We start from the raw sequence: 18,871 nt of genomic DNA, 5'->3' as shown, positions 1-18,871 counted from the left end.
CATCCAAAATATTCAGACCTTTTAACCAAACAGCCAACAGGTTACATCCATGATTTGAACTAGCGAGTATCATTGTTAAGATAGTTGTTGGCCCATCCCTTGAACAGGGTAGTTTACTGCGTAATTTCAGGAGGGCAGTTATAAGTGAACAACATTGTTGTGGACCTGGAATCACATGTAGACTTAGTAAGGATGGCAGATTTCCTTCCCCAAAAAGGCATTAATGTATCCAGTGTTAGGAGAGAATGCATCCAATTTTAATACCATGAAAGACATTTTAAAGTAGTATAAATTCATTTATTTTTTTTAAAAAAGGGTGGAGGTATTAAGTAGCAAATGAGAAACAAGCACCATTGTGAATGCATCAAAAACAGAGTTTATTTATTACCTATGTGGCAGGGTAAACACAGCTCATCCTCATTTTGGTTCCTTAAATCACCATGTATAAGCCAAACCATAAATGGAATATCCTATGAAACGCCTATGTAACAGTGCTACTTACACAGTTCTTTGAAGATTAGAATGGTAACAAATTTGCTTTCCATTTGTAAAAGCCGTTATACTTTTTGAAGATTTTCAATAGAGCAATTAGCCCAGAAGACAACTGATACATGTTGGACTAATGTTTCATTTGGTAAAGAATATTTCTACACTTTTAAGGATACATGCAAGGAGCTGTAGCATTGTGCAGCTTTGGAAAAGGCTGGCATTTCTCACTATTGATTCTAAATCTGCATGGTGGCCGTCACAGGTTATATAATTATCCACTTGTGATTGGACATCTTTCAACATTTGCGTGGCTGGTGAATGGTGCGAAGTTGTCTTGGTAGCGGAATCTTCGTCAAAGGCAGCTGAGGTTTTTGCAGTGTAATTTCTGGTGGAAATTTACGACTCAGCTAAGGAGGGAATAAAAGCACGTTATCAGCATGTGAAGAATTAGTTTGTTTAGGAATAGAAGATCAAAAGGCAATTTATTTTCCAGGCATGTGCCCCAAACTGCTGTGCATATTGTGGAAACAAATTAAACCACCGCCAGATTGCCAAGGAATTTTAAAAGCAACATGCACAATACAGTGATTGCATTTGAAGTGGCATTTTCAGGATCACTGGAAGGACTTATTTCTACTTGTGGCACCCACATTGCCCATGCCAGCAGAATTCCAACCAACTATCCACCCACAAGTGGGAGGTTTACTTCCTTTCCCCAAAGTAGCAATTAAATGGTTCGCTGGACTTTAGATTTGGAAAGACGGAGATGGAATGGCAATACATTTCCAAGTCAGGATGGTGTAGGCCTTGGTAAGGAACATGCAAGTGCTGCTTGCATTTGCCTGGTGCCCTTTTTCTTCACATATGGAAGGCTAAATCAACTTTGGCTGGCTAAAATGCACCTTATAGATCACCAATGCGGAGAGTGTGAAAATTTAAGGTGGTCAATAGGGTGTCAATTGCTTTATCCCTTTGCTGTGCTACACTCTTTATGGACACTTCTGAATCTGACTTTTGCTTTGGGAAGATTAGAGTCAACAGTTACCTTGGAACATCAAGTCAAATGAAATGTACAATTCATTAATCTGCTGCCAAAGTGAACATGTGTCCCTTTAAAGTAAATGGAGAATTGGTAAGGAAAAGATTTGATGCAAGTGCAATGGGCATCTTTATAAAAATTTAAACTTGGTCCATGTTGCAATGCTTAAATACTGTGCTAATTGGATATAACAGGCCTTTTGTCAACGTGTAAAACCGAAAAGTAAAGTAATTAGATCTTCTGGGTACAAGTTTTTAAAAGTTTAATTTCATAAATGGTTAGTTGACTGGTGTACCAATGTAACTGAAAAGGTTTTACATTTTTAAAAATCATTTGAAAATTGGTCACAGGTTGGGTATTGATAGACAAGGCTTACTTTTGAAAAGCTCTGTTTAACATTTAAAACAATCATCTTTTTTTAAATGAATAAAACTGCCCAATCCACAGCATTGGCTCATAGCAGCTTCTGTTCTATGATGTTCATATTTGGTCAAAACTGATACTGCAACTGTGTGAAATTTATAATAGGATGAGGAAAAAACGATTACTCATTAATAAAATGGAAGGCTCAGAAAATGTGCATTTCTTAAAAAAAAAGGGAAGTGCACATGTAGACTCAACTTTCTTTTGAATTAAAAATACCTTCAATAGAATCCAATTACTCACCTTATCAATTGTTTTAGCTAATATAAAGCTCCTTTTTGATAAGTTGATAGCAGTACTGCAAAGAAAACGTACACAGTTAAATGGTTGAAGATTAATGATCCAGATAGAGAAGACAAGAAAATAGAAGTCGAAAACTCACCCAAGTCTGTTCAGCCATTACCAAAGTCCTTACCGACCTATATTAGGTCTTGCTTATGCAACACTTCCATTTCAAAATGCTTGTTTTCAATGTCTTCCATGGCCTTGCCTCTTGCCATCTCAAATATCCTTCCAGGCTCATAACCTTCATATCGGTGCCCCTCCAATTCTGACATCTATGATTTGAATTTCTCCACCTTCAGATATTTAGCTGGTAAGGATATAAACTCTGGAATTTCCTCCCCAACCCGCAGCTTCTTTCCTCCTCTTTCAGCAAGAGAAATGGTCTCCTGTGCTGTACTGACCATTACTCTTTATTTTAAACCTACCCATTTGAGCAAGGTGTTTGCCATCTGCCCCAATATTTGCATATGTCTCAAATATTAAATTTTGCTTTATACACTCCTGAAAATACTTTGGGGTGTTTCCCATTGTTCAAGGCAATATACAATATTTTTTTTTGTAGTAGAGATACTGACGACTTGACTAAATGCTCAGGGTATGGTTGGGAGAGATTGGGATACCGCGGAGAAAACTGAACTTCGGTAGCAACATTCAGGAAATTGATGGAAATGAAATGAAAAATTACAAATGTGGATTTGCAATAATGATGGCAACACTGCCAGTGTTTGTTACCATTATGCTATTTGAGCAAGGTGTTGGTCACCTGGCCCAATAAGTAGCACGGCAAGTTCATAATTTCTGCTGAATAGCCCAACTGGCCTTTCCATGTTGAAATTTCCAGTACCGGCCTCCCCGAACAGGTGCCGGAATGTGGCGTCTAGGGGCTTTTCACAGTAACGTCATTTGAAGCCTACTTGTGACAATAAGCGATTATTATTATTTCACATTCCCAAAATGACAAGCCCAGATTTTCCAACTAGCTCCACGTCCAAGGTGCTCTTCATTGAAAGTGATAAAATCTGCGTCATGCTGGAGCTTTAGGGACTTCCTGGCCTGACTGTAGAATGCAACCAGAGAAGGCAGCATGAGGTAGGGGCGATGCTATACTCCCTTTGCGGTCAGCATCACAAAGAATGCACCCTAAACTCTAACAGCCTGTTATGTTATGGTGTTTGAGGTCCTTGGGCTTTAAAATATTAATTTTGCTCTTATGAGTTTGTATAACTCAGTAACATGAAGCTCTTGAAATGAATTCAAGTGCTGAATGAAATAACCAAGTATATCCTACAGTATTGCAAGTGTAGCCTTGAAAGGAGTAGCAGCAATTAGATTTTTCTTTTAAACTTTCAATTGCTTGAATATTTTCTCAATTTATACAGCTACTGAAACTAGCAGTTCTGTTATAAAATTTATTTGGGGCTCTTGGATACATTCCAGCTTTTATAATAGCAGGTTCATATGTTTACAAGTGCACAATAGGGGTGGAGGGAGTATATTTTTTTTTTAGCAAATTTACTTAAATGCATTGTGGCAGAGCTTCTGAATATCCAACCCAGTACAGAGTCTGTGGTCAACAATAAGAGCAAAACACCCATAGCCTTTTCCACCTTTCAAGATGATCATGGCTGAATCCAATTGTAATATTTACTTTACTTTCCTGCCTGCCCTCTATAACCCTGGACATCCTCAACTCAGCTTGGGATATATGCCAGGAACCCACCTTCACTGTTCTCGGTGGAAAATAATTCTATCTTCTCTAGAAATTCCTCCTCATATCCAAGCAGGCCCATCCTGCTCAGTCTTTCACAAGACAAACCCCTCAACTAGGGTCTTTTCACAGCAACTTCATTGCAGTGTTAATGTAAGCCTACTTGTGACAATAAAGATTAACCCAAGAATCAGCCTAGACAACTTTTTTTACATTTTTAAAAATTATTTAATTGCTTCCAATGATTATCTCATTCCTGGAGACTAAAATTGTGCACTACTGCAGATGTAGTCTCAATGCTCTTGTACAGTTGTAATAAGACTTTCCTGTTATACTCTATCCTCCACACAATGAAAGGGCAACATTTAATTTGCCCTAATTACTTGCATGAGAGAGTTTTGAAATTAATGTACAAGGACAGCCAGATCCCTCTGCAGCAAAGCATTCAGCAATCTCACCATTCAATATTCTGCTTCTATTTTTCCCGCCACATTTTCCCACATTATACTCATCTGCCAATTTTTTGCCTAGTCACTTGACTCCATGTTTCTTTGCAGACTCTGTATCCTACTCACAATTTCCTGCCTATCTTTGTATCAGCAGCAACTTTGGCTGCAGTACACTTGGTCCCTTCATCCAAGTTATTAATGTACATTGTAAATACCCACTTCGTTTGCCACACTGAAATAACACATTTATCACTACTTTCCTGTTAGCGAATCCTCTGTTCATGCTGAAATATCACCCACCAACACCACGAGTACCCATCTTGTGTCGGAACCTTTATATGTGGCATCTTAATTTAAATATACCACACCAACTGGCATTCTGGAGCAAATCTGACTTTCAGGGTATGCAAAACCAAGTCTAGAACCACAAAAAGTTTGAGGGGCATTCAAGAGGAATACAGGCAGTGCTTCTTTGCTCACTGGGAAGTTTGAAGGTCCAGGGTAAGTAGGTGGGCACGTTGGGACCTAGAATGGGGTCCCAATGCCTCAAAAGGTTTGCCAATAACTCCATCCAAAAATCTAGGGTTTTCAGAGCCTGCTATTTCAGCTCCTCCCTTGTACATCCCCTTAGTTTGCACTCAGTTTTAACTTCTTGCTTTGCTGTCTGTGATTGGCTGCTTGAGAACACTGTTCTGATGCTTGACTTGTGAAGTCCTGGAAGAAAGAAATGCTTACACCCCCATTGAGCCAGGTTCCAACTCACCGTGCCATCTCCAGGTCTTTATGGTCAAGGCTGTGAAAGCGAATGATGGGGTCGAAGATGAAAACTGTGCCCTATCCTCACTGCACCCTTTCTAATTTGAATCACCCAGCCTTTGCATCGCGTTTGAAAAAATCTCCGACCTCAGTTCTCCAAGTCCTCCACCATGCCACTTAAATTCTTGCCTCCGCAAAGCAAGCATCCCATTTCACATGCAAGATTCTCTCCTCCAGTATCATCAACCTCTTAGAATTTACAGTGCAGGAGGCCATTCGGCCCATCGAGTCTGCACTGGCTCTTGGAAAGAGCACCCTACCCAAGCCCATACCCAATCCCCATAATCCAGGAACCCCACCTAACACTAAGGGCAATTTGGACCCCAAGGGCAATTTAGCATGGCCAATCCACCTAACCTGCACATCTTTGGACTGTGGGAGGAAACCGGAGCACCCGGAAGAAACCCACGCACACACAGGGAGAAAGTGCAGACTCTAAACAGACAGTGACCCAAGCCGGGATTCGAACCTGGGACCCTGGAGCTGTGAAGTATTTGTGCTAACCACTATGCTACCGTGCTGCCCATGTTGCTTAGCAACTTGGCCTCATATCCAATAATGTCCATAGCCATAATTTTCACCACTTCCGAGAATACCCTGGAGAGCACGGGGCAGAGAGACCTCCTGAGGGTCAGGCTGCCATATGGGAAGGACAGTTCCACCCTCACTGAATCTGGCTACCCCCTCTGGATTACTTGCATTTTTTGGCATATTCTTACCAAAGCCTTCCAGCATAGGTGGATAAATGACAGATAAGCGAGGAGTGCCAGAACCCACAGAAAAGCAGCTACTCCTGGGCTTGCATCATGTGACCATATAATATATATATAGTTAGAGAAAGCAGAAAGAGCGAGGAAGGAAAGGGTAATTGGGTGGTTGAGGGCAGGAAGGTTTCATAATAGGGTGGCACATGGCACAGTGGTTAGCACTGGGACTACAGCGCTGAGGACCTGGGTTCGAATCCCAGCCCTGGGTCCTGTCCGTGTGGAATTTGCACATTCTCCCCGTGCCTGCGAGGGTTTCATCCCCATAACTCAAAGATGTGCTTGTTAAATGGATTGGCCACACTAAATTACCCCTTAATTGGAAAAAAAATAATTGGATACTCTAAAGGTTTCATGATGCAAAAGCCAAGAGAGTGGTTGAGTATAGTGAAGGAACAAGAGACTGCTTCCAGGAGTGAATAGCTATATAGCAGTCATCTTATATATGAAAGGATAAGGAAAACAAGCCAGAAACCTCCTCTCTGTTCAGCATAAAATGTTGGATTAAATGGCCTGCAATGTTTCCAACCATTTTATTAGGACATTGTATACAAGTCACAATTTCATATGGACGGAAAGCAAAACCTGCAAAAATTCAGATTATAAAACGGGTGCAACATCAGGAAAACCGTCCAGAGTTCCCATATCATTATACTGTATCCTATATAGAAGAAATGTGAAATATATAAACATTCATGTTTGGGCACCAGCATTCACCTATTAAATACATTAACTGCAGCCAAGCCCGAATGTTAAAAAAAGATTGCTCCATTTGGCATTTTTCAAGCATCATAGATCAATAATGGCCCACAAATTATTCAAGGGAGATTTTCCTACAAGTAATATAGAATGCAATCATCCAGTTATTTGCTGCTGTTTTATTCATTGGTCTCAGGCACTAGAGGAAGTTCCCAACTTAAGACAAGCTAATTCCTCCATGCAATTACAATAGTTTCAAAGATCACTTACATAAAACGAGCAAAACCCTAATTCTGCATGATAATATTTAAAAAGCAATTCCATCTCAGGAAAGTGCAATCAGTTGACTTAGGTCTAAAAAGTCAAGTCCAAATCAATCATGAAGCAAATATGACTAATCTCCCACAAGGTGATTGAACTGCAGGATGAACCAAAACTATGAGAGATTGTGAGAAACATTCAACGCCATTTAAATTTCAATTGGGAGGGATATCACTCACTAAAAATGTCAAACTCTAATTCAAAACCAGCAAGGTACAATTTCCTGATATTCAATTCCATGTCAACTACCAACAGATAATTCAGTAGTGGTCAAAGTACCAATAGTCTAATGTCAAGGCAGCATGGGACATAGAAAGGTCTATTGTATGATTCCAACTATCATGTTGGATGTATGGTTTGAGAAATAACGTGCGTTGCAATGAATAGGAAAATGTGTTGTTGTAGCCATGTCACAAAAAATGATTCGGTCCTCCAATGGATTCATTGAAAATTTGCTTCCGACATACTAGGGGCCGAGACAAGGTAGACTTGTTTCCTCGAGCCGAGGGCTCAGATTCAAGGGACTGGTACAAGAGGAAGACTTTTTCATGCGCAGGATAGTGGGTGCCAGGAATTTACTGCCTAAGTTGGTGGTTCAGGTTGTATTGCTCATCTCATTTGAAAAAAAAACATAGATCTGCATCTGGAGTGTTGTAATCTTACAGGTTGCAGATCAGGTGTTGGAAAATGGGATGGAAATGAGCAGCTAGGTTTTTTACTTTGGCTGGCTGACAGCGGGCTGAATGGCCTCTTTCTGCACCGTAACTTTTCTATGGTTCTATTCAACAAGATACAACCTCGTTATCATGACCCAATTAACTATTGCTTGCTGGGACTAAATGACAATGAGCATAATATTTTCATCTGCAATGTGTATTTGGTCAAGCACAAAAATCAGAAGGTACAAGTACCATTTACCTCTGAAAACATTTCTTGGTTTTCTCATCTCTTCCACTTTCCTCTTCTTTTGTGGCAACCTTCATTCTACTACCTTTTGGGAGTAAAAAAAAAATAAACAGCCGTTCAATACATAATTAATTTCACATCAAACATATTAAATGGTTTTAGAACAGTTAATCAACACTGATGATCAGTGCTACTAATCTTACCATTGCCACACTTAAGTGTACCAATTCCATCCAATATGTTTTGTTAATTGGTTAGACCAATAAGAAATCATAGGCTGAATGGTCGAGTATATACTAGACATTATAAAACCCCCAGAAAGGGCAGCACGGTGGCCTAGTGGTTAGCACAACCGCCTCACGGCGCTGAGGTCCCAGGTTCGATCCCGGCTCTGGGTCACTGTCCGTGTGGAGTTTGCACATTCTCCCCGTGTCTGCGTGGGTTTCGCCCCCACAACCCAAAAATGTGCAGAGTAGGTGGATTGGCCACGCTAAATTGCCCCTTAATTGGAAAAAATAATTGGGTAATCTAAATTTATAAAAAATAAAATAAAAATAAAACCCCCAGAAAATTATAGAGTCATGTCCAGTCCAGTAGCACTTGTGAAGAGAGAAACTCTTATATCTCAGGTCCATGACCTTTCATCAGAACTGAGAAAGGTTAGAAATTTGATGGGTTTAAACCAGAAAAAAAACTATGCAAAGAAAAAAAGACTAGATGACAAATGGTTGACGGTGCAAAGCGTAGCTGGGGCATTTCAGAAGATGGTTTGGAATGTTATACACAGTTGTTGTTTTTTTTAAATGTTTTTTTATTGGGTTTTGAAGAAAGTATACTTGCCGTTATGTACACAGGATATGATACAAGAAAAGGGCAGACACACCCAAATCACAAAGGGAAAGACATAAAAGAAAAAAGATAACAACACGAGAGAAATAAAAAATTTGCCTTTCCTTCCTCTTAGATTTAGCAGTAACCCCCCGCCCCATCTCTCCCCTTCATGCTTTGGCTACTTTCCCCTGGTTCTCAGCTACCTGGCTATTCTTCTGCTGGTTTGTTAGCCACAAACAGGTCCCGGAACAATTGGGTGAATGGCTCCCACGTTCTGTGGAGGCTGCCGTCTGACCCTCAAGATGGCAAATATGATTTTCTCCATTTGGAGAGATTCCGAGAGGTCGGGCAGCCAGTCTGCAGCTTTGGGTGGTGCTGCTGACCGCCAGCTGAACAGGATTCTATGGCAGGCAATCAGGGAGGTAAAGGCAAGGGCGTCCGCCCTCCTCCCCAGGAATAGATCTGGCTGGTCTGAAACCCCGAAGACCGCCACTTTTGGGCATGGCTCCACCCTCATCTCCACCACTTTGGACATTGCCTCGAAGAAGGCTGTCCAGTATTCTACAAGTCTGGGGCAAGACCAGAACATGTGGGCATGGTTGGCCGGGCCTCCTTGGCACTATTCACATCCATCCTCCACCTCCGGGAAGAACCTACTCATACATGTTCTTGTTAAGTGGGTTCCATGTACCACTTTTAGTTGCATCGGGCTGAGCCTTGCGCACGTGGAGTTGACCCTATGCAGTGCTTCGCTCCAGAGTGTCCACCCTATTTTGATCCCCAGGTCCTCCTCCCATTTCATTCTTGTTGCGTCCAGTATGGTGTTGGCCCCTTTTACCAGTCGGTCATATATGTCGCTACAGTTTCCTTTCTCTAGTAAGCTTGTGTCCAGTAACTCTTCCAGTAATGTCTGTTGTGGCGGTTATGGGTATGTTCTTGTCTCCTTTCATAGGAAGTTAATGATTTGCAAGTACCTAAGGGAATTTTATACACAGTTGATTAGTGTTAGCCTACATAGCGATTACATTTCAACAAATATTGGGAACTGTTTACATGACTAGTTTTGTCACATCCACTAGAGATGCAGGAGGCAGACCGTTTACAAAACAGCTTCTTCCCCACAGTTACACCAGACTCCTTAAATAACCCCATGACTGACTGATCTGATCTCTTAACACATCTTCTCGACCGAGTATACTGCACTCCTGTATGCTTCACCCGGAGCCTGTGTCTATGTATTTACATTATGTATGCTCTTATGTTTTTTTTTCATGCATGGAATGATCTGTCTGGACTGCAAGCAGAACAATAAGTTTCACTGTACCTTGGTACATGTGACAATAAACAAATCCAAAAGTTAGCTTTTACAGGAACAGGTTGCTAGCCAGAAGCCATTGCTCATAGAATCAGAATTTACAGTGCAGGAGGAGGCCATTCGGCCCATCGAGTCTGCACCAGCTCTTGCAAAGAGCACCCTACTTAAGCCCACACCACCATCCTGTCCCCGTAACCCCACCTAACCCAAGGGCAATTTAGCATGGCCAGTCCACCTAACCGGCACATCTTTGGACTATGGGAGGAAACCCACGCAGACACGGGAGAACGTGCAAACTCCACACAGATCGTGACCAAAGCCAGGAATCAAACTTGGGTCCCTGGAGCTATGAAGCAACTGTGCTACTATGCCACCCTCGAGGGAGACCACTCCATATCAAGCATGGCTGATCGGAGTCTCATGTTCTTGCCACCTGTCATAGTTTGGCCACTTGTTATGAATACACCTTCTGGGCAGCACGGTGGCCTAGTGGTTAGCACAACCGCCTCACGGCGCTGAGGTCCCAGGTTCGATCCCGGCTCTGGGTCACTGTCCGTGTGGAGTTTGCACATTCTCCCCGTGTCTGCGTGGGTTTCGCCCCCACGACCCAAAAATGTGCAGAGTAGGTGGATTGGCCACGCTAAATTGCCCCTTAATTGGAAAAAATAATTGGGTAATCTAAATTTAAAAAAAAAAAAAAAAAATGAATACACCTTCTTTGGCCATCAAGTTCTGGAGTGAAACTTAATCCTGGAGCCCCTAACTGAGAGGTTAGGATTATACCCACTCTGCCACAAGACTTCCATCAGATTTCATGCATCTGTGAAAAGACAAAATAATTTAATAAATTTAGACTACCCAATTCTTTTTTTTCTCCCCCAATTAAGGGCCAATCCACCTGGTTGTGAGGGTGAGACCCACACAGACACAGGGAGAAAAGCAAACAAGATTGGTGGTGGAAAAGAAGAAGATAAGGCAGTTGGAAATGGCACCATGAAAAGAAAAGAAAATGTAGACCACCAACATGTTTCTAGTCTTCCATCTTCCAATCCCTAAATTCTGGCACATGGAGTGGGTGAGTGAGTGCTCAGGTTCACACTTCGAACAAAGCAGTAACATATTTGCATTTGGTCTCCTACAGAAAAGACTGCACTATGTAGTATTAACAGTTGTCGCACATTTAGAGTACTGAAGTCTCCAGACAAAACATATGTCTCCTGTGGAAACAGGTGGTGAATGGAAAAGGCAGCCATCTCAAGGAGAGGGGTGATCAAAATGAATTGGACATAAATGGAAGAGGTGTCACTTCAGAAAGAAGATGGTGGCAAACGATCGGTCAAGCATTTGACAAGAAAAAGCTCCCATCATTCTTTGTGGAGTTGGGGGGGGGGGGGGGGGGGGGGGGGGGGGATGGGGGCTAGAAGCACAGCGTAGAACAGTCTGGCTGTCCAACTCAGGAGGTGGCAATCAAGCTATTCTGACATGATTTTAAAAAAAAAAGTGTCAAGAACAGGGCAGAACGGTGGCCTAGTGGTTAGCACAACCGCCTCACGGAACTGAGGTCCCAGGTTCGTGGGTTTCGCCCCCACAACCCAAAAAATGTGCAGAGTAGGTGGATTGGCCACACTAAATTGCCCCTTAATTGAAAAAAATAATTGGGTAATCTAAAAATTTTTAAAAACAAAAGTGTCAAGAACAGATGCAAAGTAAAAAGACAAACAAGAAAGGAATATGTATTTGCAAGAAGCAGAGTTGGAAAACAAAGTAGGGTTCAGATAGTTGCGGACATCAGTAGCTTTATATAATCAGTTGAAAGCCAAAGATTTTACAAATGAAAGAGACAAAGACCAATGAAATGTTTTAAATTTAAAAGCAAGCTGAAAGTTAGTTATACAAAAGATGTGCCTAGATTCTGGGCATTGCATCCAAGGAAGATCTTGACCTTGAAGGAGTGGAGCGCTAATTCAGTACGATATTGGTAAAAGTTTCAAGCACAGAATGCTTAGACAAAGCTTGTATTTCAGTTACATACAGAAAGATTATTAAAGTGTTGATAAAAGGATTGATAATGTCTTGTGTAAAATTAGAGCAGGTTGTTAGTGGAAAGTGGAAACTGTTCCCGAGAGAGGTTAGGTTAATTGAAAATTGAAGAAAACAGATTAATAATGTTTTTGGACAAGGGCATCAGGAGTCACAGGACCAACAGAGGTAAGTGTTGTTAAGCTACAGATCAGCCATAATCTAACCTGAATGACAGAACAGGCTAGTTTCCATAACAGAATGGTCAACCTTATGCATAACTAAGAAGGTTCATTGTACATTAGGCAAGCTACAGGAATTTCATGCTGCAAATGTCACAGTAGGGTACGAAATTCCTCTGCAGCTTAGATATGCAAGTGCACATCCAGGACTCGACATTTAGCCTTCTCCCACTAGCAATGCAGATCAACCTACAGTGCGGGTTCTTCCAGAGCCACTCAATTTCAAATTTAATGTAGCCTTGATCTAGACAAGGAGAATCAAATGGCAGAGAAGAGTTAGTACTGAACCTGGGCAAAAGCTCTCCAGTGTACCTGATAAAAAGGAAGTGGTCAGAGATTAATGACACCCTGGAGCATTGTTGCAAGAATACAGAAAGTGTTCTTCAGCCAATTCAAAAAGGACCAACCATGCGTTATTCAGTAACAATCTAGTTACTATTCACATAATTCACAAATCTAATAGTGAATAAAATAAAACTAGGCATAGTGCATAACAAAAGGAATATGTTCAAGCCTTTAAATTACTCAGTACAGTTCCTCCATGGCAATGCCTCAGTAAGAACCAATCAAACATTTCCCCTTCCTCTAATGTAAATGATGATAGTTGAAAACTATGTTTATCTTGAGGAGTGCAAGATGAAAAGTTGCAGTGATATTCAATTCTGTACTACCAAGCAACTGTTTACATTCAAGCTCCAATAATTTCTTGTTGAATACTCCAAATGGTAACTACTGTTAGGGGGCCTACAAACTAGTGTGTTCTAACCATTGCCATTTCCAAATCTTCAGCCATACCAAATGCTTCCTGGTTTTCTGAGCCAAGATCCTTTCCATGCCATCTTATAAATCAGGGATGCATCCCAAATTTATGTAGCCCATAATAGTTCCCAACCTTGTCTCCTGTAATGGCAATTAAATGTAAACAATTTATTTCTGTACCACTTGTTCATCTGCATTTAATGACTTTTTAGAAAACTATTCCCTATAAATCAACATTTTCTTTGGATTTTGTCCCTTCATGCCCTACTCACCTTTTGTCTTTAACTTTCCAAATCTACACTCACATACTTATGACTCACCAGGACACTGTTCCCAGTGCAGTTCAAATGAATACTATCCCAATGGTACAGCTCCCTCTATCCCCCGTCCTGATGTCAGTGCCCCATGATTCAAAATCAATCTCTCACCAATCTTTGAGCCACACATTCAACTCTATCTTATTTACCCTATGGCAATTTGCCCATGGCTCAGACAGTTATGCTTTGTGGCTGTTGTGCTTTAGCTACCCACCTCTCTTGAAAGAGGAGGAGAAAGAAAGCCAAGAAGTTGGGGGGGGGGGAGGCCAGGAGGCAAGTCAGGTATGAAAGGAGATGGGAAGAGAAAAATGAGAAGAAGAAGTTCCAGATTAGAACATGGAGGAACATTGCACTTCGTGTTTGAGCATTAGATTCAATGTCCACTCCCTGCACCAAACCAAAATATTATAGGAATATAATACCTTCCAAATCAGTGATTTTGGATTGGTGTGCCATGGTCATCCACTTTCCTTAGTTAGAGCAGAAAACACCATCTCAAGGTAACTAGGCTTGGCAATAAAGACAGTCTTGCTACCATTGAGAAACATTGGCGATCAAAACAAAAAAGGGTAAGTGCCAGGGAGGAAATTCTTGCTTAATATGCAAAAGAAACCCCAGTTGTTTTTCTCACCCCCTGGAAACTACAGACACAAGCAGCTCTGGGCTTCACCCAAATGGTTATTCACATAATTTCTAGCATCAGTGGTAGTTTTCCTTGGGGGTGCGTGTACATGGGTAAGGGAGCTGTATTCCACATTCAGATAGCCACAAAATAATTGCTGGGCAGATGACTGGGTAACTAGCAGTAAGCAATTTTAAAAATCTGTTTATCATTACAGCTGAGCATAACTAATTCAGTACAGACTTGGGATCAAATTGCCTCCTTTGTGGCTTAAGAAGTCAAACCTTTCACATGGTACAAATACTCATGGAACTCTTAATTATAGGCGGCTTGGATTCTACCTTGATGTGCTGTAAACAGAATGCTCGCCTTATATTTGATTCTGCTTCCATCCAGATAGATCATCCCAACATGAAAAAACATAGAATGTACAGATACACACATATGCATATGCAAGTAGACAATCAGGTGAAGCATACGGAATGTAGTAGTACTCAATAGAGAAAGTGTGGAGAAATCAGCTAATCCACAAGTGAATCATTCAGGAGTCTGGTAACAGCAGGAAAGAAGAGGTTTTTGAATCTGTTAGTGCGTGTTCTCAAGGCTTTTGTACCTCCTGCCCAATGGAAGAGGGGTCTTTGATTATGCTGCTGCCTGCTTTCTCAAGGCAGAGGGAGGTCATAGAATTTACAGTGCAGGAGGAGGCCACTCAGCCCAGCGAGTCTGCACCGGCACTTGGAAAGAACACATCGCTTAAACCCACATCTCCACCCTATCCCTTTAGCCCCACCTAACCGGAGAGCAATTTAGCATGGCCAAACCACCTAACCTGCACCTCTTGTGGACTGTGGGAGGAAACCCACGCAGACAGGAAGAACGTGCCGACTCCGCACAGACAGACAGTGACCCAAGCCGGGAATCGAACCTGGGACTCTTGGGAGCTGTGAAGCAACTGTGCGAACCACTGTGCTACAGTGCCTCCGTATAGACAGCGTCAATGGATGGGAGGCTTTGGTGTGTGGTGGACTGGGCTGTGTTCACGACTCTAGTTTCTTCCAGTCTCGAGCCGAACAGCTGCCATACCAGGCAATGATGCAGCCAGATAGGATGCTTTCTATGTAAAATTGGTAGGAGTCAGGGACATTTTCATTTCACATGCCAAATTTCCTCAAGTGTCCGGAGGAAGTATAGGCACTGTGGTGCTCTTGGTCATGGCATCGACATGGGTGGACCAGGACAGATTGTTGGTGACGTGCACCATTGATGCAGACAGGGGTGTGTACAATACTCTTGTTTCCTGAAGTCAATAACCAGCTCCTTAGTTTTGCTGATATTGAGGGAGAGATTGTTGTCTCCACTAGGTTCTCTATCCCCCTCCTGTACTCTGATTCATCATTGTTCAAGATCCGACCCATTAAAAAAGGTGTTATCAACTTGGAGCTGTATTTTGCCACACAGTTGTGTTTATAGGGAGTATAGTAGGGGGCTAAGTACACAGCCTTGCAGGGCCCCGATGTTGTGGTCTATGGGTCAGTAAGTCAAGGTTCCAGTCACAGAGGGAGCAGCCAAGTCCCAGGTTTTGGAGCTTTGATAGGAGCTTGACTGGGATTATGGTGTTGAAGGCACAGCTGTAGTCAATAAATAGGAGTCTGGCATAAAAGTTCTTGTTGTCAAGATGCTCCATGGATGAGTGTAGGGCCAGAGAGATAGCGTCTGCTGTGGCGGTATGCGAATTGTAGTGGATCAAGGCATTCTGAGAGTATGGAATTGATGCTTCTCATGACCAATCTCTCTTTGCGCTTCATAATGATAAATGTCAAGGCCACTGGATGGTAGTCGTCGAGGCAGGTTGCCTGGTTCTTCTTTGGTACTGGTTTTGATGGTGGTCTTCTTGAAGCAGATGGGAACCTTGGAACAGAGTAGGGAGGAGTTGAAGATGACCTCTTTCTGCAGTGTAAATTGTATGATTCTATGTCCATGCACACAGGATTTGAGTGCACAATCAGGTACTCGGTCAGGACCTGTTCCAAAATGTGCACTTTCAAGAAGGCAGATTTGACTTTGGAAGCTGTGACTCTAGGTATGGGCATGTCAGAAGCTGCTGGGGCAGTTGACAACAGTTTGCAATATTCAGATCCAAAAAAAAACCAGATTACAGTAAAAACCCAGGATTGACATTGTAATTATTTAGCTTCTGTTGGACAGATTCAACAAAGTAGTACACATCATTTAATACTGAAATTTGAAAACAAATATGTGAAGTGAAAAACTCAATATTCATGAAATAAACAGCTATAGTTTGAAGCCAAGGTGCAAGTTCATCATTTTGTGTTATAATATGCAATTAACCTGAAAATCTGAGGAGATGTTTCAAAAGTTATGACCACTTTTCTCTTCATCACTGCCTCCTTGAATTTTAAAGTTAGAAATTGTGCCAGTTCGTGTTAAACCGACAATGGTGTGTACTCAAGGATTTCCTAAAGATACCGAATGCATTGCGGATGGAAAGTTAGCAAACTAAAAGTTGTGGGATTCAGGGTAAAAGCGTTGTGGCCAAAATCCAAGCTAGAGCAAGTCCCTTCGCTCGCATATTCCCCAAAATAACACCGATACCAACATTCAATAATTACTGCTGAAGTTGAAGACCATAATTGCAGACTTTCAGTAATGTCGTAACCAATAAAGCATGCATTAAAAATTCACCAAAACGTACTTGCACTACATTAAAAGTCAATATCAACTTCTGCCTTTTCTCTCCGACTCCACACCCCCCGCCCCCCGGAGCCACCCCACCGTCCAGAATCTGCGTCATGAATTTCGCAATTATAGTCAAATTTTGAATAACAACATTTTAAAGAGTGGGGAATCTAACATTCAAACGAAAAGCAAATTTAAAAACGACAAGGCGAGAAAACGCCCATTAAAAATAATATTTGCATTTAAACGTAGTGTCCAACACTTCCGTGTTTGAACATGAAAGTTGACTAACTCAGCAATGGAAGCTGCAGTTTGATGTGTGCGGAAAAAAAACAAACCAAGACGTTTAAAAAAAATACTGGAAACTGAAACCAGGCTAGTTAGTTTATCTTTTAATGTATAAAAAATTCTCACCTACCCACTTTACTCCAACCAACCTCTCGACTATAGCTCCAAGAAACTACTTACAACTAATTCCCTCCACGTTTAAACTATTTTTTCTGACTCGAAGCAGCTGTACGTTCTCATTCGAGTATGCTGCTAAACAATGGAGGGAGTCATTATCATTTGATGGGCGTCTCCACACAGCAACCTCACTTGATTAAACTGTAGATAAAATAATTAAAAATGACAATTACATTCAAATCATCACATAGTGGAAACTCCTGATAAGCTTAGTTTCCATAGGGAATTTAGAAAGATTGGAGATAGAAACCCCTCTTCGATTGGTTCCGTCCCAGTTAATACGACACATGGAGTATTTTCTCATCAAATGGGGACGCCTGTGGTCTTTTGTGGACTGCGGCTAATTACTTATTTTCTGCCGTTTAAAGCACTCAAAAGATGATAGTATCCCTTTGATCACACACCAGCACAAATCATCATCATGAAGTTTACTCATCTCTATTCCCACCTCACCTCATTTTCTTTCATCCCAGAAATATCTGCTCAGTCTCAAATAGTAAGTACCCTAGTTTCTCAAACTTTCTTTCCAGTGACCCTGCTGGCCCACGGACCCATCGCTTGCCAACCATCACAACACACCATTTTTGCTTACCTTTAATGCTGACAGGTGAGCCTGTTTGGTCCTCATGATCTCACTCCAGGTGAAAATTATGCACATGTCAGATGTGGAGTTCAGCCGGTTCCTTTACGCTATCTCCATCTTTGTGAGGACGGAAAATCCAACCTCGCACATGTGTGTCATTGTGAAGGGCCTACATTCAAGCAAAATGTGGTAGTCACCACTGATGCATTATACTGTATGTTATGGTTTTACGGTAAGGCCCCTGTACTACAGGTACGAGGGTAGATCCCTGCCTGCTGGCGGAGTATAAATATGTGTGCTCTCCGTACAGCAGCCATTTCGTCAGCTGCTGTAGGAAGCCACACATCTTAGTGTAATAAAGCCTCGATTACATTCTCGTCTCATCGTAATTGATAGTGCATCAATTTATTACACAGAGATTTTTCAGAGATGCACCTCCGCATCAAGCTGATCACCTGCAGCTGCATCCTCAAGCACACAACGCCAAAAAAGACTTCGAACATTGGCTAGCCTGTTTTGAAGCTTACATCGGGTCTGCACCAGACCCAATCCCAGAAACACAGAAGCTCCAGATTCTGTACACGCGGCTGAGCTCCAACGGTTTTCCCCTCGTCCAGGACACGCTGACCCATGCAGAAGCTACTGAAGGAGAATTACGCTCAGCGGACCAACAAAATCTATGGCAGGCATCTCCTATCCACACGGCACCAACTTCCCGGTGAGTCTGTGGAAGATTTCTGGCGTGCCTTAGTGAGAGACTGTGACTGCCAGGCCATTTTGGCCACTGAGCATGCGAACCTGCTGATGAGAGACGTGTTCGTTACGGGCATAGGGTCTGACTACATCCGCCAGCGCCTCTTAAAAGGGGCCACGCTTGACCTTGCGGTGACCAAAAAACTAGCGCTCTCGCTTACGGTTGCCTCACGCAACGTACAGGCCTATGCCCCCGACCGCGCGGCCCACCCCCCTATGCTTCGTGGACCCCGCCGACGACCACCTCATCATGGACCCCATCAGCGACTGCCGCTAGCCACCCCACGCCTCCGCCGCGCAGAAGACAACCAACCCCGGGGGACCCAAATGCTACTTCTGCGGACAGTCAAAACACCCCCCCGGCAGCGC

General features: G+C 42.3%; 1 protein-coding gene across 3 annotated transcripts; it reads right to left on the bottom strand.

The window, feature by feature from the left end:
* Window positions 1-353: 353 nt before the first annotated feature.
* LOC119961963 (death-associated protein-like 1-B) lies at window positions 354-17,333 on the bottom strand. 3 transcript variants are annotated; one of them, XM_038789605.1, is made up of 4 exons: window positions 17,120-17,333; window positions 7,912-7,984; window positions 2,195-2,249; window positions 354-896 (listed from the first exon to the last, which is right to left on the bottom strand). In XM_038789605.1, the coding sequence occupies exons 2-4, from the start codon at window positions 7,974-7,976 to the stop codon at window positions 786-788; spliced, it is 231 nt and encodes a 76-aa protein (XP_038645533.1). In that variant the 5' UTR covers window positions 7,977-7,984; window positions 17,120-17,333; the 3' UTR covers window positions 354-785. The 3 variants fall into 3 exon arrangements, with proteins under 3 accessions (XP_038645533.1, XP_038645534.1, XP_038645535.1); XM_038789606.1 differs by having other exon boundaries at window positions 17,116-17,320; XM_038789607.1 differs by lacking the exon at window positions 17,120-17,333 and adding an exon at window positions 16,718-16,738.
* Window positions 17,334-18,871: the final 1,538 nt, after the last annotated feature.

This window comes from Scyliorhinus canicula, chromosome 2 (assembly GCF_902713615.1).
Source record: "Scyliorhinus canicula chromosome 2, sScyCan1.1, whole genome shotgun sequence".
Lineage (NCBI taxonomy): Eukaryota > Metazoa > Chordata > Chondrichthyes > Carcharhiniformes > Scyliorhinidae > Scyliorhinus > Scyliorhinus canicula.
This window is presented reverse-complemented; position numbering and strand designations above follow the sequence as displayed.